The sequence below is a fragment of the Peromyscus eremicus genome, chromosome X (assembly GCF_949786415.1).
Source record: "Peromyscus eremicus chromosome X, PerEre_H2_v1, whole genome shotgun sequence".
Taxonomy (NCBI): Eukaryota; Metazoa; Chordata; class Mammalia; order Rodentia; family Cricetidae; genus Peromyscus; species Peromyscus eremicus.
This window is the reverse complement of record NC_081439.1, coordinates 65,432,124-65,455,809: the sequence shown is the minus strand read 5'-3', so window position 1 is coordinate 65,455,809 and position 23,686 is coordinate 65,432,124. Positions and strand designations below refer to the sequence as shown.

The following is a 23,686-nucleotide window of genomic DNA, read 5'->3' as shown; positions in this document are numbered from 1 at the left end:
ATATATGCTTCTTATTAATAAGTATTATATTTAATATTCATACATGCATATAATTTTGGATCCAATCTACTCCCTCCCTCCCTTCCAATCCAACTTCTACACCCTCCAGCTTTCCTTCCCAACTTCATGTGCTTTACCTCTCTTTTAAATTTAATACCCTCTGAGTCCACTTAGTACTGCCTATATGTGTGTGTCTTTGGGACCATCTACTGAAGCATGGCTAGCCTTTCATAATGTGTAGCTCCAGCCGCTCTGAGTTCATACACAACTGTGCTCTCATGACAGGCATATGCAGTTTTGTTAGAGATAGCCACTCTCTCTGGCTTTTATATTTTTTTCAATCCTTTCTTCTGTAATGATCCCTGAACCTTGGGAAAAGGCAGTGTGACACAAAGTGCCATTTAGAGCTGAGCACTCTACTGTCTCTTATTCTCTGCTCAGGAATTGGTGGTGGGTCTTTGTACTAATTGCCACTTTTTAAAAAAAGAAGTTACTCTGAGGAGGGTTAAGAGATTCACTAATCAATGGGCATAAAGGTAAGATCATAGGGGACAGTTTAACATATATCAATTTAGCATAATAATAGTACTAGGGCCTATGACCTAGCCAGCTACTGATTTTTGCACTAGTAAGTGGGAGAGGCAAATCATAAAAGCAACTTATATAGAAAGTATACAAAGAAAAGAAGGTACAAATCCACCAAAAATTCTAAGAAAAGACAAGCAAAACAGCTGAATGAAATATGCAGGATAGGAAAATGGCATTCAATAAAGAGTTACTGAAGAATACCAATGTAAATTGCTGGAAATGGAAATTTTAATAAATCAAACAAAAAGCTTAGTGTAAATCTCACAAAAACAATGGATCGGGGGAGGACATAATATCAGGGCATGAAGACAAGTTAGAGGACTTGGAATACTCAATAAAAGACAAAGATAAATTATAAATGTCTGTGAACAGAATTTATGCAATATTGGGAACACTATGAATAGACAAAAGTCTATGAATTTTCAGAAGGGCAATATAAATATAAGCGGGAATGAAATGGAAAAAATAAAGAGGAGACAGTTGGGACAGTTTGAAAATAAACGGGTGTGAAGATAGATATATGACCTGACAACATAAAGTGTCTCGTTTCTCAGGAGGTTGAGACCTTACTAACCACCCAAGTCCATGTTTTTTTTTTTTGAGGCAAAAATATAAAAGAGGAAAGAGGGAAATGATACAGTGCAAAGCTATAGGAGACCCAAGTAGGCCTGATAAAGTGGCACTGTGTATTAAGAATGGGGAAACAGCTGTGAAAGGGACAGAACTCAGGATGAGGATATAGGATATGAAAATTTGCTGGTTTCAGATTCAAGATTCTCAATGTTCCCTTTTTTTTTTTCTTCAAGAAGCTTTCTCTGTATCTGCTTTCATCAGTCACTGGATGTAGGTTCTATGATGACAATTAGGGTAGATACCAATTTCAGTGCAGGTGAAGGCTAGTTCAAGCACCTTTCCACCATTGCTATGAGTCTTAGCTGGGGACAATCTTGTGAGTTCCTGGGGTTTTCCCTAGCTGCAGATGCAGAGACCCACAGCCAAGTACTTGGCCAAGTTCAGTTGAAGAGTGGGAGGAAGGATTATCAGAGCAGGGGTTGGGAGGGGTGGCTCAGAATCATGATGGGAAAAACCACAGAGACAGCTGACCCAAGCTAGTGGGAGATCACGGACACCGGACTGACAGTTGGGGAGGCTGCCTGGGACCAAACTAGGCCCTCTGAATATGGATGAAAATTGTGTGGCCTGAAGTGTTTGTGGGTCCCCTGGCAATGGGATCAGGACTTATCCTGAGTACACGATGGGTTTTTTTAGAGCCCATTCCCTATGGTGAGATGCCTGATAGGCTTGGTGTGCGCAAGGATCGGGGGGGGGGGGGGGGCGCTAGGTCCAGCCCCAATTTGGTATGCCAGCCTGTGTTGACTACCCAAGGGAGGCCTTACCCTCTATGAGGAGGGGACAGGGGTGATATGGGGGGAGATGAGGGAAAGAGCAGGAGAAGGGGAATGAGGGGAACAGGGGTTGGTATGTAAAAGGAATGAAAAAATTTAAATAAAAAAAGAAAGAAGCTTATCTAACTCGTATGAATTCCATTGCCACAAGTAGTCCTGTTCCCTTTTTTGTGTCTTCCTTTAAAAGATCAGTTTACAGATGCTGGGCCAGTCTGTGGGCTCTGCTCCAATGGTAGAATCGCAGAATGTGGTCATACCTTTGTATGGTTCATTAGGAGTTCAGTTGTGAATGCAGTCTTCATCCCTAGACCATTCTTTGCAATATCTGGCACACTGCTTAGATCCAATATGATAGTTCACAGCAAGTTTTCACCTCACTTACTACTATGTAGTCCTAATTTACCCCCTACCAATTTATCAGTACTCTGCTGACAAAATTTCATTATATAGTACCATGACAGTTACTCTGAGTGTGGTTCACAAAGGGTCTTTCTGGGGTGCTGAAGTGCCTACAAAGCATATTTTTTTGAAATGATGTATGGTACTGTTACAATGATAAGCAGGTAAATTAATGGCTAAATTACTATCTAGACATAAAATTATGGATCAATTTAAACTGATTTCTTTTACAAAGGTATCAAGAACATTCCATGTAGAAAAGAATAATCTTATTAACAAATGATAACGGAATAAGGTGCAGTCACTTGAAAAAGAATGAAAGGCTCTCTTACATCACACTATACAAAAAATTCCCAAAATACACTAATCAGTGAAATGTAAGACCCAAACCTATGAAGCTCTTAGAAAAAATAGGTAGAAAACTTTACAACCTTGAAACTAGAAAAATATTATTATATGAGACCCAAAATATAAGGAACAAAAAGGATAACTGATATTAATTATAGATAATATGAAAATAGATATCTATAATATTTTATCAAATTAAATTTGATTTTGACTCCATGAAAATATAGTCCACACAAAAGAAAAAAGTATTATGAAGTCATATACCTAATATATACGTGCACATTTTAAAAAGCAATTTTTGAGGGTGGGCCAACTCATAACTCTGGTTCTGGGTCTGGATAGTTGCAGGGTTGGCCAGTCTGCCAGCTCTCCCTTGTCTTCACCACCAGGGTGAGCTCTCCAGCATTGCCCTGGATAGTTCATATCTTGTAGCAATGGGCAAGGGATGGGGCCAATTCTCCTGATTTTATGTCCTCAGGGTTGGCTCTCCCACACCTACACCTTCAGGGCCAGCTCTACTGTGTTTCCCAGGTGAGGTACAGGTGCCACTCTCTCAAGTGCTGCAGCTGGTGATGGTCAGGGACAGCTCTCCCATTCTTAAGACCTCAGGGCCAGCTCTTCCACCTGCCACAGGTAGTGAGGTGGGGCAGGGGGCATCTCCCCTGCCCACAACACCACATGGCAGATGAAGGGTGGGGCCAGATCTCCCACACACTCATGTTCTCATGACTGGTTCATGCCCTGCCCCCGGTCAGTAGGGTCAGCTCTACTGTGCTGTTCAGGTAAGATGTAGGGCCCACTTTCCCATGTGATACAGCTGGTAAGGGGAAGGGTCAGCTCCCTTGCCTACCACAGGTGGTAGGATCAAGGCAGGAAGGGCATCTTTCTCTTGCTCTCACCATCACATTTTGGCAGATGAGGGGTATGTGGCCAACTATTCCACTCTCACATCCTCAGGGTCAGCTCACCTGTGCCTCTGCCAACAGAGTAAGCTCTACTATACTGCCCAGACAAGGAGCAGGGACCGCTTTCCTGAGTGCTGCAACTGGCAAGGGGAAAGGTCAGCTGCCTCATCTATAGCAGGCAGAGAGGGGTGAGGGGTAAGGGGGGGCAACTCTCCCCCCCACACCACCCCATCTATGATCTTCTGGAACATGTGAAGGGGCTAGTCCTGCAGATCCAAAGCTGCAGGATCTCCTCAACACAGGGCAACAGGATATCCAAGAGGAGTCCCAGTGAGGCCTAGAACCAGACCAATTACTCTTTGCAATGAACACTTGCAAGAAAAGATATATGGATAGAAGGGTTTACTGCATGACTCACTGTGTCATAGTACAGTTTTCATGACTAGATTATTTTGGTTTATTTTATTTTGTAGGGAAGGTTGCAAGAGCAGACGGCAGATATGAAGGGACAATGAAATGAATGTATGATGTGAAAGAGACAAAGAATAAATAAAAAAGCAAGTTAAAATAAAGATATTTTTTGATATTATATTCACATAATTTCCTCCAAATCCTCCCATGTATTCCTCCTTGCTCTCTTTCAAATTCGTATCCTCTTTATTCTTTAACTGTTGTTACATATGTGTGTGTGCATGTGCATGTGTATGATAAAACATGTGCATGTGTATGATAAAAGCTGGACTTTACTTCATGTGCCTTTTTGTTTTGCTACTTTTCCTTTGTAGTAAATCACAGAATTAAGTATTATTATGTATTACATTACCTTGTAACCACTATTACACTTCAGATTCTGAATTTATTTTCCCAAATATTAACACATAACATGATTAAATTCTTAGACAATTTCTACTATATACTCACCTCTGTTATCTTTTTGCTGTACAGACTTTTGCTCTTCAGTTTTCTTTTCCTGGCCAAGCTTAGGAGGCAGGGTAACAGGCCTCCAAAAACCTAAAATCATATTAAACAGACTCAGTTATTCTACAATTACTAATTAAATGATACTATGTAAAAGAATGTTTACTATACAATTCCAGACTAAAAATCTTTTTTGATGCTGTAACATAATTTTCAAATATACTTATTTGTAATGGTACGCCTATTCTCAAATTTCATGAAGCTTACTAAACCCATATTAAAATGAGGTTTAAACAAATGGCCTATACCCTATAGTTATAAACTTCTAACCTCTTCTACCACAGTCCTAAGCAACCACTAAGATTCCTTCTGCCTCTATAGATTTATATATACTTCAGGACATTTTATATACATGGATTGTACAACATGTGGTTCTTTCTGATTAGTTGCTTTGTATTCAGAATAATGTCTTCCAGGTTTACCTATTACATACCAAAAAGTCAACACTCTTTTGTTTTATATTGCTAAATAACATCCACTGTGTAGATATGCAACATTTAACTTATCCACTCATTATTTGTTGAGTATTTGAGCAGTCTCCACATTTAAGCTCTAATGAATAATGCTGCTACAAAGTTTCCTCTTGAGTAAAGAAGGTGTTCTGTGATTGGATGGTAGTGATGGTTAAACAAGTTTGTAAATAACCTGCAGACCACTGTTTTACAAGTTTTATGGATTTGTCTTATTTCTCCAAAAAAAAAGGTACATTCTTATCTATGGCTTTTGAATTTGCTGTTTCTTTTTCAGGAATCCTCATCCTCAGATGTTACCAGTTTTCTTCAGGTCTATTTTCATTCACTTTCTCAATATGCTTTTCTCTTGCAACATATATAGTATGTATTTAAATGTCATACACTCTCTCTCTCTCTCTCTCTCTCTCTCTCTATATATATATATATATATATATATATATATATATATATATATATTTCTTGTATTTATTGTCTGTTTTTTATTAAAGCACATGCTACCTCAAAGAAAAAAATGAAGTTTAAAATGTTATGACATGTAAAACTCTATGTAACAACTAAAAACATAATCAGCTTTAAAAACTTTGCAGCAAGTTCATAATAATAGAGTGACTAGTTGGCTTAAAAAAACATCTATTTAGTGTGCACAGTCACAGAATGAAAGTAACTGTATTTTGGGTGTTGGAGATATAGCTAACTCTTTTCCTTACATCTATTTACCACTATAAAGAGAATAGCCACTTGTGGTAAAGACTGCCTTTAAGAATTATTGCTCATTTGGAAATGAAGAGGAGATGTATAGCACAAAGAACAGGTTTTTTGTCTTTATTATAAACACATTATTTATTAATAAAAAGGAAATATCAGATACAATATAACAAAACTGAATAAATTTATCAGCAGACATTTTGTTAAAGAAGACATATAAGTGAGTAAGAACAATTTCCTTACAATTAGAAATTTCAATTTTAATTGTAGGTTTAAAATTACATTCATAGTATTAATTTATATTTTAATACATAATATGTACACATGAATGAGGAATCCCAGATACTCCCCCAAAATCTATCTTTTGGCCATTTTTTGTCTTTTAAGTGCATGGTATCTTAACCAAGTAAATTGAAAAGTCTATTATTGTAAGAATAAGCTGAGAGATAAGAAATTGTGATTAAGCATTAAACTGGCAACAAGAAGTACTGATACTGCATGGTATTTGTAAAATCAAAGAACACTTTTCTCGAACTCCAAAATTTATATAGTTTTCTAGACCATAAAGGTTGACAGTTTTACTTAAGACTTTGTAGATTAAGTTGTTTATGTATGAAGCAAAGCAGGAAGCATATTGAGAAATGATGTTTAGAGAGGATTTTAATAATATACTACATTTCCTAAATGTAATCATATATTTTAATGCATACTTAAGTAATATTTTAAAAACTATTGATATATTAATATTAATGTGATTATTTACATAATAAGAACAGTTAGTAAAATTTACTCCAATGTTTGAAAGTGTTTCTATCATCTGATTGGACATATATCAATGCATACTTTATGTTGATTATTAAGAAATTTGAGGACATCATGGGAAAAGGAAGAGGCAGGGTTCTGGGGAGGCTCTCAGGAACCGAAAAGGATGACACCACCTTGGACTGCTAGCAGTGGTCCAGAGGGTGCCTGGACTGGTCTACTCTGGTGACCAGTCTAGCAAATAGCCTAACTATCATCATAGAGACTTTGTCCAGTGACTGATGGAGGCAGATGCAGAGATCCACGGCCAGGCACCAGACTGAGCTCTGGGTATCCAATCGATGAGAGAGAGGAGGGATTCTGCAGGTGGGGAACATCAAGATCATGACAGGAAGAAGTGCAGAGATGACTGGTCACACTATTGGAGGACTATGAACTGTAGACTAGAGGCTGTGAAGCCCCCACGGGACTGGACTAGGCCCTCTGGATATGGAAGACGGTTGTTTGGCTCGAACTGTTTGGGGAACATCCAGGCAGGGGAATTGGGATCCATCCCTGGTGCATGGGCAGGCTATTGGGAATCCGGTGCCTGTGGTGTGGCACCTTCCCAGCCTTGGTACAGTGAGAAGGGGCTTGGACCTACCTAGGCTCAGTGTGCCAGGCTCTGGGAAACCTTGATTTGGGGGATGTGGGGATGTGGGGTGGCTTGGGAGGGAGGGCTAGGAGATGGGAGGAGGGAGGAGGTGGGATCTGTTGGTGGTATATAGAGTGAGTGGAAAATTTCTTAATAAAGAAAAAAAAAGAAATTTGGTAATTCTATCAAAATTCAAATATTAACAGAAAATTATACTTAATTGATTAGTTTCAGAGCAAATAATATTTTCTCAGTGAGGTAGTTTGAATGAGAATGGCTCCCATAGGCTCATGCATTTGAATGCTTGGTCTCCAGTTGGAGGAAATGTTTGAGAAGGATTATAAGGTGTGGCCTTGTTGGAGTAGGTTTGGCCTTTTTGGAAGATGCATGTTACTAGGGGTAGGATTTGAGGTTTCAAAAGCTCATTCTAGGCCAGTCTCATGTTCTCTCTCTACCTGTAAACTTTGGATCAGATGTGAGTTATCAGCTACTGATGTAGCACCATGTCTGCCTGCCTGAAGCCATGCTCCCCACTATGATAATGGATTACCCTCTGAAACTGTCAGTAGGCCCCCATTAAATGCCTACTTTTATAAGTTGCCTTGGTCATGGTGTTTTGTCATAGCAATAGTAGCCATAACTAAGGCAAACAATTATAAACTTCCTAAATTAACAGATATATTTGAGAAAACACTATACTAGGAGCTTTTGTACTCTAGCTTGGTCAATAATTACCTATGTGATCATTTAAGGAAGATGGTTACTTGAGCCTTAGTTCTCAATGTTTGCATCATGTACATATATACTATATTGTCAATACTGTTCATTTTGTGCACACTCATGTGTACTTGCACACAGCTACGGGTGCACATATATGTGCAGGTAGACAACATTTGTGTATGCATGTGGGTGGAGGTCAGAGATCAACAATCAGTATCTTAGCTCAGAAGTTTTTCATTTTTTTTAAACAGAGTCTCTCAATAGGAACTGGAGCTCTCTCATTAGCATAGGCTGGCTGGCTGGCCATTGAGCCCTAGTAATGTTACTGTCTCTGCCACTGCAGCACTAGGATTAAAAGTATGTGCTACCACATTCAGATTTTTTTTTACAATTGTTTTTCTAAATTGGAAAATCTTTTGAGGATAAAAATGTTAAAATCCATGTACCACAATTATGCTTGTAAACTAAGGCACTATATTCAGATAACACTAAGTTCAAAGTACCAGACAAATAACCTGAACTTATTATTTTCATGGTTCTTAATGGGAAATACCTCTTAGAGTTGACTGACAGTGCATCTTCATGGTGAGCAAAATAAACACTAGAGCATGAGTTCATACCTCATTATTTATTGTGCTACTTTGGTTACTTATCTGTACCTCAGTTTCTCCATTTGTAAAATAAAGATGATAATAGTAAACTACCTTCTAGTATTAGGTGGACTTAATACATTCATATATGTAAAATCTGTGAGATTTAATAAACTAGTGCAAATGAATCAATACTAACTAGTACATGTAAAATGTTTAGAGTTGTTCATAGCAGTTGTATATAAAGCATATATATTTGTTCTAAAGAATCAATTAATTGTCTAGGGCATTGGTTCTCAACCTTCCTAATGATGCCATTCTTTTTTTTTTTTTTTCAAGACAGGGTTTCTCTGTGTAGCTTTGCGCCTTTCCTGGAACTCGCTTGGTAGCCCAGGCTGGCCTCGAACTCACAGAGATCCGCCTGGCTCTGCCTCCCGAGTGCTGGGATTAAAGGCGTGCGCCACCACCGCCTGGCCGATGCCATTCTTTAATACAGTTTCTCATGTTGTGGTGACCCCAACCATAAAATTATTTCTATTACTACTTCTTAACTATAGTTTCATTATTGTTCTGAATCATAATGTAAATATCTGATATGCAGGATATCTGATATGTGATCCCAGCGAAAGGGTCACTTTCCCCCAAAGGGGTCATGGCCCGCAAGTTGAGAACTAGTGGTCTAGGGACTGGAGGACTATAATGATCCATTATGATAAGATAAACATGAGTAACAGATAAATGCAAACTATTCATTGCAAATTATGGAACATAAGGAAAATCTTTATGAGCGAAGAAAGGTAACTTAAACACTGATATACTTAGGCTTCTATATTTAAAACCTTTTTACAATAACTAAACAGGAAAAAAATCTCCTTTTTCTTATTCTAGAATGATGAAAGCTAAATGTAGCATTGTGTTCTTAGGCCAGAATAGACATTGTTTTTAGAAACATTTTTAACTTTCATCCTTTCAAAATAGAAGAGATAAAAATTACCTAAAGCAAGTTGATATTCCTAATTTTGAAAGTGAAATAAAAATCTGGTATTAAGATGTTTAGTCTCTGAATTTCTTATAAGTTTTTTTAAGTGGTTTCAGCCCCAAATATATCAAAGTTACTGACACTTTGGGAAATGTTATGATGCTATTAATACAATTTATAAGTTATTTTCAAAGGCCACATACATTTTAGCTTACCTGGTGGACGATTATCCTTTCTACGAGCACCAAGCCGGTGTGCTTCATTTTCTGAATCACGATGGTCAGACTCTATGAGATGTCCTTCTCTTTCCTTATCCATTTGAACCCCCTCATTTTCAACTCCCTTCTCTGTCTTCATGGGGTATCTTTTGTTTTCAGGTTCATTTTTATCTTGTTCATTTCCAGTTTTTTTCTGATGTTTTTCAGAACTGGAGTCTCCTTGATCTTTTTCAGTGATACTCTGAAATGTTTGAAGGTCACCCTGACATTTTCCGAAGCTATCTTGAGGTACTATAGACCTAAACGGATATTTTCCAGAGCTATCCCAGTGTCTACTATGATCAGAATCTAACTGTTTTCTTTTAGCGTCTAACCGGTGATGCAGAGACTCAGACTTGTGAGCCAGCTTGAGTCTTTCCAAATTGCAGGTACTTTTGCATGCTTCAGCCTTCTTCATGTGCTTCCCAGAATCAGAGGACATCACAGGGCTTTCAGAGTCTGAGTCCACTGTTCTTTCAGACCAAAAATCCTTTGGGAACTTGTTCACAGCAGTGCTCAGATGAAATGTTTCTTTACCCATGAAACATTTCACAGCTGCTGAGGCTAGCTCACATCTTTCTGAATCTGAGTCCATCTCACTTGGTTCAGAGTCAGAGTCCATCATATATCTCTTAGGTCTTTGCTTTTCTGTTTTTTCCACCTGTATCAGATGTACCTTAGATGCTGATGCTCTACTTTTTTCTGTGCCTGAGTATACTGCATAACTCTCAGGATCAGGGATCATCCAGAAATTTTCAGTCTCCATCATTGTTTTTTCAGATTCCATTAGACGTTTTATAGAATCTGAAGCCATCTGGTGTTTTTCTTCTATCTTCACTTCATTATCAGAGTCAGAATCTCTTTCCGAGTCAGAATCTTCCAGGGACTTTTCTGAGCCTGAGGGTACCCAGTGTTTCAGAGATCCATATTCCACCTGGCACTGTTCAATCCTCACCAGCTGTTGCCCTGTCTTGGTCAAGTCTTCAACAGAGACTGAAGCCATTTGATCATTTTCTGCTTTTAACAGGTGTTTTCTAGAGTCTGAACCCCTAGGAGACTTTTCGGAGTCAGAATCTACTTCCCATATTACTGATCCAGAGTCTCTAGATTGTTCTTCTATCTCAAAATCTGAGACAACACCTCGGTCAGAGTCAGAATCAATCACACATCTTTCAGAACCAGAGTCCATAAGAGGAGTATCACTTTCAATAATTGTAAGGTCATGGAGAGTTTTATAGTAAAAAGAACCCCCCAACGTTTCAGATGCATCTATATCAGAAATTTCTGCTTCATATTTGTTTCCTTTATCATGTTCCAGTGTAACTGCTCCTTCATCACTTCAAGAAAAAACAAGCATAAATACATGTTTAAATATTTACAAGTTGATACTAAGACATTATCTCTGTTGAAATTCTTCTGTAAGAAAATACTATGGAGCACATAGTCCTATCTGTCAACTGCATAATGCAAAAAGCAACATTAAGCTTTTTGCAAAAAAAGAGAATATTATTGTGTTTATTTTATACTCTTCCATGGCATTAAGTATTTGCATCTTCCCTCACATTAACTATTTTCCAATGGACCTAAAAGTATTTCCTGTTAGGATACTTCCTTGTTAATATATGATTTTCTTGTCACTCTCTAGTTAATATATCAACATTTGGGATCAAGTATCACATTTAATGTTTACCATAAATTAAAAATAGAATATTTTTACATTCACATCTAGGTGAAAATTGTATATAGATGGATCTGATTATTAGTGAGCGTTACCTTGAAGTGTCAACTCTTTGTGAAGATGAATAACTCTCAGACATGCTTTGATTTAGAAGGGATGTATATTGAATTGGAGGTCCATGTGATAAGACTGTTGTAGTTATTGGCTGAAAAACAAATAAATCATGAAGTTATAGCTTTTTTAATTAAACACAATACACAAAAGCATTTACACTGGAGAAGATATCAACTTGATTAGTTACAAACTTGTGTTTGATAGACTTTGCATGATCTTCCTGAATAAAACCTCAGAATTAACATCTAAATATAGACATGGTAGACACATTATGGGATGTTTGTTCATTATCTATGTTCCTATAAACGAATCTCTACTCCTAAATACCAGAACAGTCTTTGCAACTTTGTCTTTGAATTGCATGTAACTAGCATTTGATTAAAATTAGAGTAACACTGTTCTCTTTGTTAGAGATTTAGAGTTAGTATTCAGAAAGTTTTCTCCCTGCTTGTTGTGTGAAACTGAGGGTAGGCAATCTTAGTCTCCATGTAAAAGCTAGTTCTGTCACGAGCATAGAGGAGTATAACAAACAACTTTTAGAGAAGAAGAATAGAACAGCCATACATAGATGAAGTAGATATAAGTGACCATATGCTTCTCGAAAAAGAGAGATGGAAATATTTTCTATCAAGTTGTTGATATTTTTCAGTTCCTAATTCAAATTTCTCCTTAGTAGTAACTCTATTTCTGGTCCTTGAATATTTTTAAGGTGAAAATACATTACTGAATTAAGTCCCTTATCATTTATCCATTGCTTTCATTCCTCAATTATAAGTAATCTTTTGTTCCTTCCAATCACAATGACTTTTGCAAAGAGAGCAGAATTGCAGCCATTATTTTATTGAAAATCCGAAAGTAGAAAAATGTGTAGCAAATGTGACTTTTAGACACATGGAAAATACAAGCACAGAAGGAAAGTTGAAGGATGATCAAAATTAATTTGATTAATGTGAAGAGACTTCTTTCTTTAATATAATTTAACAAGACATAATAATTTACATATACGGTAATCTGTCATTTAGGTATAAGAGAATTTCCATATTATCTCTTATATTTCAGAATTGATGGTAATACATGAAAGGCTTGAAATCTACTTTCTTGGAACATAACTGGAAGGTTTCAACAAGACACTTAGAAGTATTTTCTGAAACATCATAAATAATTATGAAATATACATGATTAAAAAATTAAAAATAACATTTATTTACAAGGTAAGTAAACAAGAAAAATACTAAAATTTCCACATGACAGGAGAAGCGGATAGCAAATGACATTTATATTACTCTAAACATCTATCTACAAGTACAAAAACTCAAGAACATCTCTGACTCCTATTCTCAAGATATATATATATATATATATATATATATATATATATATATATAAAAATTGTCATTAAACCAAGATTTTACAGGTGCTACTTTTTGTTTTGTTGGTTTTGATTTATTGGTTCATTTTATGTTTTGAAATATTTTATTAATAGGTAGTAATTGAACAAAGTGACAAATTTTAAGTGGCATTTTCCTTTAAGTACTTTGACTATATTCACTGCATGCCTTCTCCTGTCCCATTTTCAATTAATTTTCTTACCAATTAGTTCCCTTTTACTTTCATGTTATATATGTGTGTATATTTTTTTTCATGGAGAAAACATGACGTTTGTGTGAGTCTGCATTACTTTACTTAATATGATTATCTCCATTTCCATCAATTTTACTACAAATGACATAGTTTCATTCTACTTTGTAGATGAATGGAACTCCATTGTGTATCTATACATTCTCTTTATCCATTTGATGATGAACACCTAGGCTGATCCTAAAATTTGCGTATTAGGAATAGTGGCGTAATGAGCATGGCTGTTCAGGTATTTTGTAATATGCTTACTTATTTTCCTCTAAATATACTTGCAGGAATGAGGTGTCTGGAACATGTGCCTCTTCTATGTTTAGGGTTTTGCTTGAAACTTTGAAACTGCTAGAAGAAAATATAGTAGAAGTACTTTGACTCATAGGTAGGCATGGGTAAGAAATTTCTGAAAATGTCACTAATATTTCAGTAAATAGTAGCAACAAGTGACCAATACTAGTTTATGAACTTAAAACACACATTCACAGCAAAGGAAATTACAGAGTAAAGAGACAGCCTTTAGATGAGAGAAAGCATGATAAAAGAAAATCTTTGCCAGCTAACCACTTTATAAGGGATTAATATCTAGAATATATATTAAGAACTGTAAAAGGTCTCACAAAACCCACACGAATACGCTAACCAACAAATGACCAAATGAAATGAGTAGATGCTTTTCAAAAGAAGAAGTACAGGGGGTTGGTAAGATGGCTCTGGGGGTAAAGTTCCTGCCACCAAGACTGATGAGTTAAGTTTGATCATCACTACAAAGATATAATAAATATTTAGAATGGTAAATAATCTAACTGCCTTTTATCATTACTTAATGTACATATATATTGCATTAATACATTTCACCCTTAAGTTAATTATTGGTCAGTTAAAATAAAATACTAGAGAAATGATAGTGACAATTACTAAATAAATAAAAGTGTAAAAATTTATAAACTCAAGAAAACACCAGCTGTAAATTCTAGCATTGAAAAAAAATGAAATGACAAAAATAAACTACTTGCTGGGCAGTAGTTTAAGGGCGCACGCCTTTAATCTCAGCACTCGGGAGACAGAACTAGGCGGATCTCTGTGAGTTTGAGGCCAGCCTGGTCTACAGAGTGAGATCCAGGACAGGTTCCAAAGCTACACAGAGAAACCCTGTCTCCAAAACCCAAAACAAACAAACATATAAATAAACAAACAAACAAACTACTCACTGGTTATATGGAAAATTTTATTTGAAGTAGTGGTAATGAAAACTAGTTGAAATGGTAGGGACAAATAAATGGCCTTGAGACTAAATGAATTGAACTCCACAAGTCCAAGTAAAAGAAAGAAAAATAAAAGTCATCAGAACATCAAAAGCTTATGAAATAATAACAAACACAAAATCAAGGTAGTCTAAGAAGAAGAAAAAAAAAACAAGAAAAAGCAGAGAAAATACTTGTGTCAAATAAGAACAATCCTGAAGATATTTGACGTAAAGGGGTGTGGACACAGGACCCTTATAGTTCTTTCCTGCTGCTCTCTTTTGCCTTTCCTTCTATCCCATATCCATTTTTTTTTTGTGATCTCCTCTCCCTGCCTCAACCCACAAAACCATTTTCTACAAGGGATCCACAGTGGCCACATTAGGCTAAGATACATGTAGGCTACATTTATTGTCTTTCCTGTCCCCCTATTCTAGTCTGTCCATATTAATTCCTAGTCTTACTACTGCCTGTCCAGAGGAACCCCTCCTCCAAACTTGTCACAATCCCCTATGGATTCTCCATCTTGGTGAAGAACCAGAGTCTCACTAGATCTTTCCCACAACCCCATTTACTCCTTTCTTCTAGCCCATCTACATTTCTTTGTGACACTGTCAATACACAGAAACACTCACTACCAGGTATCTTACAGCCAATAAACAGGTCTACGACCCAAAGTGAGCAATAGCAACTAAAGAATGGAAAACCCAATCAACAAACTTGAGATCAGACATCTACTCCAAGAAATACTTCAAACATTATAAATCCATATACCTAGATTCCAGGTCCCAAACACAAATATACAAAAACTAAACAATATTCCTCATCCAGAAGCCAACAGTTCTATTTTGAAAGGCCCTGAGAAAAGTAATTTAGCTGAAGCATAAGAAATGTATTTCAAAATAGCAATTATGATTATGTTAAATTAACTTAAAGAGGATATGAATGAATGTCTTAATGAAGACGGTGAAAATAGAAACTGTTGAATGAAATAATGAAAACAATTCAAGGCAGAAGAGTAGAATTTAACAGGGAAACAGAATCTCAAACAAATTAAAATAAACTGGAAGTTAAAAACTCAAGGTATTAAGCAAAAACCTTAATGGTAAGCCTTACCAACAGAATACATGACAGAGATACAGAAGAGAGAATCACAAGGTAGAAGAAACAAATACCTCAATCAAAGAAAAATATTAAATCTAATAAAAATCCTGAACAAAACATTCAGGAAATCTGGGACACTCTGAAAAGACCAAACCTATGACTAATGGGTTTAAAGGAAGAAAAAGAAAGTCAAATCAAAGGCCCAAATATATTTTCAGTAAAACCATAGATTTCCCCATCTTAAAGAAACAGATACCTATCAAAGTACAATCACATAGAACACCAAATAAACAAGAACAGAAAACAAACTCCCAATATCACATAATAATCAAAACACTAAATGTACAGAACAAAGAAAGGATATTGAAAGCTTCAAGGGACAAAGAACAAGTCATATATAGAGGCAGGCCCATTAGTATAACACCTGACTTTTCAATGGAGTTTCTGGAAGCCAGAAAGATGTGGACTGATCATCTACAATCTCAGAGGGACCACAGATAACAACCTAGACTATTATACTAAGCAAAACTATCAATCATAACTGATGGAGAAAAAAATTCTGATAAAAATAAACTTAAGCAATTTCTGTCCATTAATCCAACTCTACAGAAGACACCAGAAGAAAACTATTTTGAAGAGAAATTCAGCTACACCAAAGAGGACAAAAGAAATAAATAATTTGAGAAAAATGAGTTAAATAAGGGGGGAGCCCACATCAAAACAACAAAATAATAGGAACAAATAAACATTACTCAATAATGTCTTTCAACATAATAAACTCAATTCCCTATTAAAAATACACAGACTAACAGATAGTATTGTATAACAGGATCTGTCTTTCTGTGGCATCCAAGAAATATACCTCATCTTCAAGAATAAGCATCATTTTAGGATAAAAAGATGGAAAAAGATACAAGAAAGAAGCAGGTGAAACCATTTTAGTAATTTAAAAAAAAGACTTCAGACCAAAGCTAATCATATGGGATTATGATTAGTAATCATCTTATATACTACATACTTATCACTACATACTTATAACAGGAAAAATGTACCAAGAGAACATCATAATTATAAATATTTATGTGAAATACAAGGGCATTGAAGTTCATAAAAGAAAACATTACTCCAGCTAAATCCACCTACCGACCTTAACACAGTAAGGGTGGATGACTTCAATACCCCAGTCCTGCCAATGGAAAGGTCATCCAGAAAAAATTAAACAGAGAAACACTGGGGTTCTATAACATTGTAAATCAAATGGACCTATCAGATATCTACAGAACATTTCATTCAAACACAAAAGAATAAACGTTCTTCTCAGCATTTCATGAAACATTCTCCAATTTAACCACATACTAGGACACAAATTAAATATCAAAATATATTAAAAAATTGAAATGACATCCTTCATCCTACCTGACTATCATGGCTTAAATATGGATACTAACAACAACAGAAACAGCAGAAAATATACAAAACTATGGAACATCCCTTCATAATAAAATTCCTAGAGAGATTATGAATTCAAGGAACATATCTTAATATAATAGCATCAAGCCCATAGCCAATATCATCCTCAATGGAGAAAAACTCAAAGCACTTTCACTAAAATAAAAAATAAGATAAGGATACATTCTCTCCATATAAACTCGATATAGTACTTCAGAAAACTGGAGATAAAGTGGATACAAATCAGAAAGGACAGAGGGTAACTGTCTTTATCTGAAGATAATATAATTTATATACATAAAACCCTAAAAACACCTCCAGACTCTTCTACAACTGAAAAATACTTTCAGCATGGTAGCAGGACACAAAATTAACACACAAAAATTAATGGCTTTCTTATATACAAATGACAAACATACTGAAAAAGAAACTGAAAAAATACCTTTCACAATAGCCTCAAAAATATCTTGGGATAAATCGGAGCATGCAAATGAAAGACTTGTATAATAAAATCTTTATGACATGGAAGAAAGAAATTGAAGAAGATGTTAGAATACTGAAATATCTCCCTTGCTCACAGACAGTAGGATTAATTTTGTGAAAATGGCCATCCACCAAAGCAATCTATAGATTCAGTGCAATCTGAATCAAAATACCAACACAATTCTTCCCAGAAATTGAAAAAAAATTCAACTTCTTATGAAAACAAAACAAAACAAAACAAAAAACCTCTAGGAGGGCTAAAATAATTCTGAATAATAAAAGAACTGATGGAGGCATCATCATTCCAGATTTCAATCTGTGTTACAGAATTATAGTAATAAAAATAGCATGGCATTGGCATAAAAAAACATACATATTAATCAATAGAACCAGATTGAAGACCTAAACATAATGCCACAAACCTACAGACACACATTTTTTTTTTTTGCATAGCTAAAATTATACTGGAGAAAAGACAGCATCTTCAAGCAATGGTGCTGTTCAAACTAGATAGCTGCATGTAAAAGAATGAAAGTAGATCTGTAACTACCATCCTGAACAAAACTCAACTCCAAATGGACCAATGACCTCAACGTAAAAACAAATCTCTCCATCTCATGGAGAAGAAAGCAGAGAACCGGCTTGAATTAGCACATTAAAAGACTTTCTGAACATGACACTGGTAGCATAGGCATTAGGGTCAACAATTAATCAATACCTGAAATAGCTGAAATTTTCTGTATAGTAAAGGACACCATCATTTGAAAAATATTACAGCCTACAGAATGGGAGATTTTTTTTTTTACCAATTATATGTTTTAGAAAATTAACACAAAGGATTAGTATCTAGCATATATAAAGAACTAAAACAGTCTACCACTTCCTTCTGCACTGCAGCCAACATCTAAGCTACAGGACATACCCTATTACCTGCATTCACACACAGGACTCTGAATAGCCTCTACCACCTCACTCCATAAGCATTCTTCCCAATTCCTCCTCCAGGATCTACCCAGGTGAGTACCCCTGATCTCTTCTCCATGTCATTTCCACAATCTAGAAGATTTAGCCTGGATCCCACAACTTGTATACCAGTCTAGTCAGGACTTCACTGCCTTCAATAAAGAAGAGCTGTAGGCTTGGATCACCATCTTTTCTATCTTTCCTCTACAACACAGGACTGTCCCACGTCCTATCTCACCTTTATACTCAGATCTATCTACTCCCACACTCCCATTGTAGAACAGGAAGCACATACTGTATACCATCTCAGTCCTATCTGCTCAAATGACTTCATTATACCCAAGACATTTCCAAACTCAAGACCTAACCTTCCCCCACATCTCTTCTCCAATCTGGTTCATCCAGTATAAAATCAAAACTACAGAAGTCCACATGCCCAGATCTCATCACAAAAATAACAATATAAAAGAGTAAGCCAGTATGTTCTCTTCTAAATCTACTTGTCCTATAGAAATGCTTGCCCCTGCAATTACCCAAATTAACTTCAGGACACAGAAATTAAAAGAATCATAAGCCTCCTCAAATAATTCAAGTTTAAAGAAGAAACAAATAAATAGCAATGCCCAAGAAAATACAAACATAAAGCTGATAGAAATGATGAAGACAATCCAGTAATTGAGAATGGAATTAAATCAGAGATAGAAACAGTGAAGGAGACTCAAGTTGAAGTGCTGACATAATTAAGAAACCTAACAGCCAAAACAGAAAAAATTCAAAGGAAAGCCTTACGAGTATAATGACTTAATCAGAGGTCAGAATATCAGGTCTTGAAGATAAAACAGAGATCTAGATCAAATGAGCAAGGAACATGAAAATTAACAAGAACAATACAGGAAAGGAACAAAAAGGAAATGTGAGGCACCACGAAAAATGAAACCTATGAATTATAGAGACATATGAAAGAAAAGAATCCCTATTTTATTCAGTGCACAGAACACCAAATAAACAAGACTAGAAAAAGAAAGTCTCCATGGCATAGCATAGCTAAAACATTAAACATACATAACAAAGAAAGTGTGCTGAAAGCTAAAAAAATGCAAGTCTCATATAAAAGAAACCCCATAAAAATTCTGATTTCTCACTGTAAACACTGAAACTCAAAAGAGCCTGGAGCAATGTATTCTAAGCCCTAAAAGAGTATATTAGCCAACCTAAAATAATATATCCAGCAAAACTATCAGCCATGATTGAAGGAGAAAGAAAAATTTTCTATGACATACACAGCCCCAAAAAATTATCCAACAAACCAAACCTAAGGAAAATACAAGAAGCATTTCAGGCTGAAGAGAGGAATGAGCATAGACAGCAGAGACTATGAAAGGAAATATGAAGCCATAATTATTAAGACACAAAATACAACTGAGAACACAAATACCACCACCAAAAATCAACAACACAATGATGACAACTAACACACACATTTCAGCAACTTTAAATATCAATGACCTGAATTATCTGCTCAAAAGACACTGACTAAATTAATCACAACACAAAATTTATCTATCTGCTGCCTACAAGCAACACACCCTAGTTTCAAAGATAGTTACCACCTTAAGAGTAAAAGGATTGATGAAAATACTACAATTAAATGGGACTAGGGCATAAGCAGGTGCCACTATATTAATGTCTGACAAAACAGACTTCAATCTAAAACTTATCAGAAGATATAGAGACACTTCATTCTAATAAAGAAAACAGTTAATTAAGAAGACTTTATTATCTTAAACATATATGCAACAAACTCAGGGGTGCACAACTTCACAAAAAGTTACTACTGGCATTAGACACAGATTAATGTCACAGGTTAATACAATTAACATCAATCCCTTAATAGTAAGTAGGTGACTTCAACACCACATTTTCTCAAATAGACAGGTCATCCAGACAAAAATAAAGAGAATGAAGTTAATATTCATAGAATATTCTACCTAAACACCAAAGTATACACATTCCACTCAGAAGCATATGGAAACTTTTCTAAAACAGACCATATCCTGGGACACAGAACAAATTGTTTAAAAATCAAAAAGATTGAAATCACTCCTTGTATCCTATCTGACCAAAACACAATAAAACCAAAAATTGATAGCACACAAATCTCTAGTAAATCCACAAACCCATGGATATTACACAACTCATTATTGATTGATTAATTAATCAAAGAAGAAATCAGGAAAAAAAGAAAAATTCCTGGAGCTAAATGAAAATGTTTTCACACAATGAAACAAAACCTCTGGGACATGATGAAAGCTATTCTACAAGCGAAATTTATAGCTCTAAGAGCCTACATTAAAAAAAGTCATAAAGCCCAAATAAATGACTTAAAGATACAAGAAAAAAGTTGGAAAAACAAAAACAAATCAAATCAAACCCAGTGTATGACAAAAATAATAAAAATCAGAGCAGAGGTCAACTAAACAGAAACAAAGAAACAAAAAACAATGCAAAAAAAATCAACAAATCTAAGTATTAGTTCTTTGTGAAGATAATATTGACAGACTTTTGATCTAATGAATGAAATGAAAGAGTACCCAAATTAACAAAATATGAAATGAACAGGGAAACCTTATAACAGACATCAAAGAAATTCACAGTATTATAAGGAAATATTTTTAAAATCTATTATCTATGACCCTAATAAATATAAATGTATGGTTTTCTAGAGTCATCCAAACGACAAAATTAAATCAAGAAATCAACAATCTAAACAGACTCATAATAAATAAGGAGACTGAAATACCAATAAAAAGTTGGGAGGAGGGGAATGAAGAAAAAGAGGGGGGGCAGGAGGAGGAGAAGAAGAAGATGATACTACCTGGAACAATCAAGGCAAGATAAGGAAATTAAAGGAATATAAATATTGAAAGAAGTTAAATCATCAGTTGATATGATATTATACATTAGAGATCCCAAAATTGTACACAAAAAAAAAACCAAGAAATGATAAATTCAGCAATGTGGCAGGATAGAGAGAATCAGCTTGCACAAATCAGTTGGTTTACTATACACCAACAACAATTGCACATAGAAGGAGATCAAAGACACACTCCCATTTTAGCCTCAAAGAAAATATAATATGTAGGAATAAACCTAACCAAGGAAGTGAATGACCTCTAAGATGAAAACTTGAAACATCTAAAGAGACAGAAAAAGACACTAGAAAATGGAAAGACAATCTCATTCTTATCAATTGATAAAATTAATATTATGAAAATGACCACTCTACCAAAAGCTATAAACAGATTGAATACAATCCCAGTCAAAATCCCCATCTCATTTTTCACAGAAATAGAAGGAAAAAAACTATCCTAAAATCCATATGGAACCACAATAGACCCAGATTAGCCAACATAGTCCTGAGCAAAGGAAAACAAAACCAAAACAATGCTGGAGGATTTATAATTGAAGATCTTGAGATCTATTACAGAGCCATAGTAATAAAAACAATATGGTGCTGCCACAAAAAATGGACATGTAGACCAACAGAAAAAAAAATTGAAGACCCAAATATGAGCATATGTAACTTTAACAAACTAGACACCAAAAACATACACTGGAAAAAATAAAGCATCTTCAACAAATTGTCCTGGGAAAACTAGATGTCCATATGCAGATTAAAATTATACCTATATCTAACACTTTGCACAAAACTGACTCGGAATAGATCAAAGACCTAATTCTGAAATCTGAAACACTGAAATTTCTAGAAGAAAATATAGGCAGAATACCACATGATACTGTCACAGTTGTCTGAACAGGACCCCATTTGCCCAAGCATTATGGCAAACAATTGGCAAATGGAGTTACATGAAACTAAAAATCTTCTGAACAACAACAAAAACAAAAACAAAAACAATCAACATGGCAAAGAAGAAGCCCACAGAATCAGAACGAATCTCTGCCAGCTATATATCAGACAGAGGTTTAACATTCAGATTATACACAGAACTTAAACAAAGAAACAAAAACAGAGTCAACAAACCAAATGACCCAGTGGTCTGAGACCTGAATAGAGAGTTCTCAAAAGAAGAAAAAAATGGCTAAGAAACATCTCAAAACATGTTCATCATACAGAACAATTAGGGAAATGTAAATCAAAACAACTTTGAGATTTCATCTTACCCCAGTTAGAATGACAAAGATCAGGAGAACAACTGACAACAAATGCTGGATGGAATGTGGGGAAAGGTAACACTCATTCACTGTAGGTGAGGTTGCAAACTGTTGCAGCACTATGAAAATCAGTGCAGAGAATTCTCAAAAGGCTAAAAATCTACCTTATCTAGATATACCACTTTTTGGCATATGTCCAAAGGTCTAGACATCATGTGCCATAGATACTTGCTCATCTATATTCATTACTACTCTATACCCAAGAGTGAGGATAATTTAAGTGGAGTCCCTATATAATAGATATTCCTTCTTTTGAGTTCTCTAAATTATTTTGAAAAATGAAGCAAAAATTGTAATATTTCAGACTAGGGATGTAGCATAATTATAGAGTTCTTCATTAAGTGAAGCCTAGCCATTGCTGTGACATCCAAAACCAAAGAAAAGTCTATTCTACATGTAGTTCACAAAGGGGTAACATATTTCATTTAAGCTGGTAAAATAGGATGAAACTAGAAATGAGTAGCAAAAAGAGGGAAATCTTCACACTTCTAAAAATGAAATGACACATTCGTAAATTATCATCAAGCTAAGTAAACATCAAGGGAGATAAGAAATACAAATAACTGAATAAATGGGAATTTAAGACATTAAATGTATGAGACACAGCTAATTAGTGTTGAGAAATAATTTTATATAGTTAAAGATATACACTGGAAGAGAAGACAGCCTCTTTGATAAATTCTATACTTACTCCCATAGTGGATGTGCCAGTCTATACTGACAACATCAGTCAATAGGGTTGCACTTTCCTATATCCTAACCATCACAGAACTATCATTTGATCTAGCTATACAAAGACTCTATATGCTACCACAGATAAATCCTTACATTCATGCTCATTGCTTGTGTATTCTTAATATCTATGAAATGGAATCAGTCTAGATGCCTATCATCTGATGATAATGAAATTGTAGCACATATACAGAATACAATTATATTCAGCTGTAAAGAAAATTGAAATCATTAAATCTGAAAAAAAAAACCCTGCAAAATACTGTAGTGTTGTTGGTTGTTTTTACTCTTTTGGGGGGCCTGCCACCCAGCT

At 35.3% G+C, this 23,686-nt stretch overlaps 1 protein-coding gene across 2 annotated transcripts in view; it reads right to left on the bottom strand.

The window, feature by feature from the left end:
• LOC131899055 (uncharacterized) overlaps positions 1 to 23,686 on the bottom strand; it is a 372,739-nt gene that overhangs the window by 156,046 nt on the left and 193,007 nt on the right. For both annotated transcript variants that reach the window (XM_059250423.1, XM_059250424.1), the window contains exons 9-11: positions 11,518 to 11,627; positions 9,703 to 11,081; positions 4,568 to 4,657 (exon numbers count right to left, since the gene is read on the bottom strand). In XM_059250423.1, the coding sequence (XP_059106406.1) occupies positions 4,568 to 4,657; positions 9,703 to 11,081; positions 11,518 to 11,627 (1,579 nt within the window). The remainder of the gene's footprint in view (positions 1 to 4,567; positions 4,658 to 9,702; positions 11,082 to 11,517; positions 11,628 to 23,686) is intronic.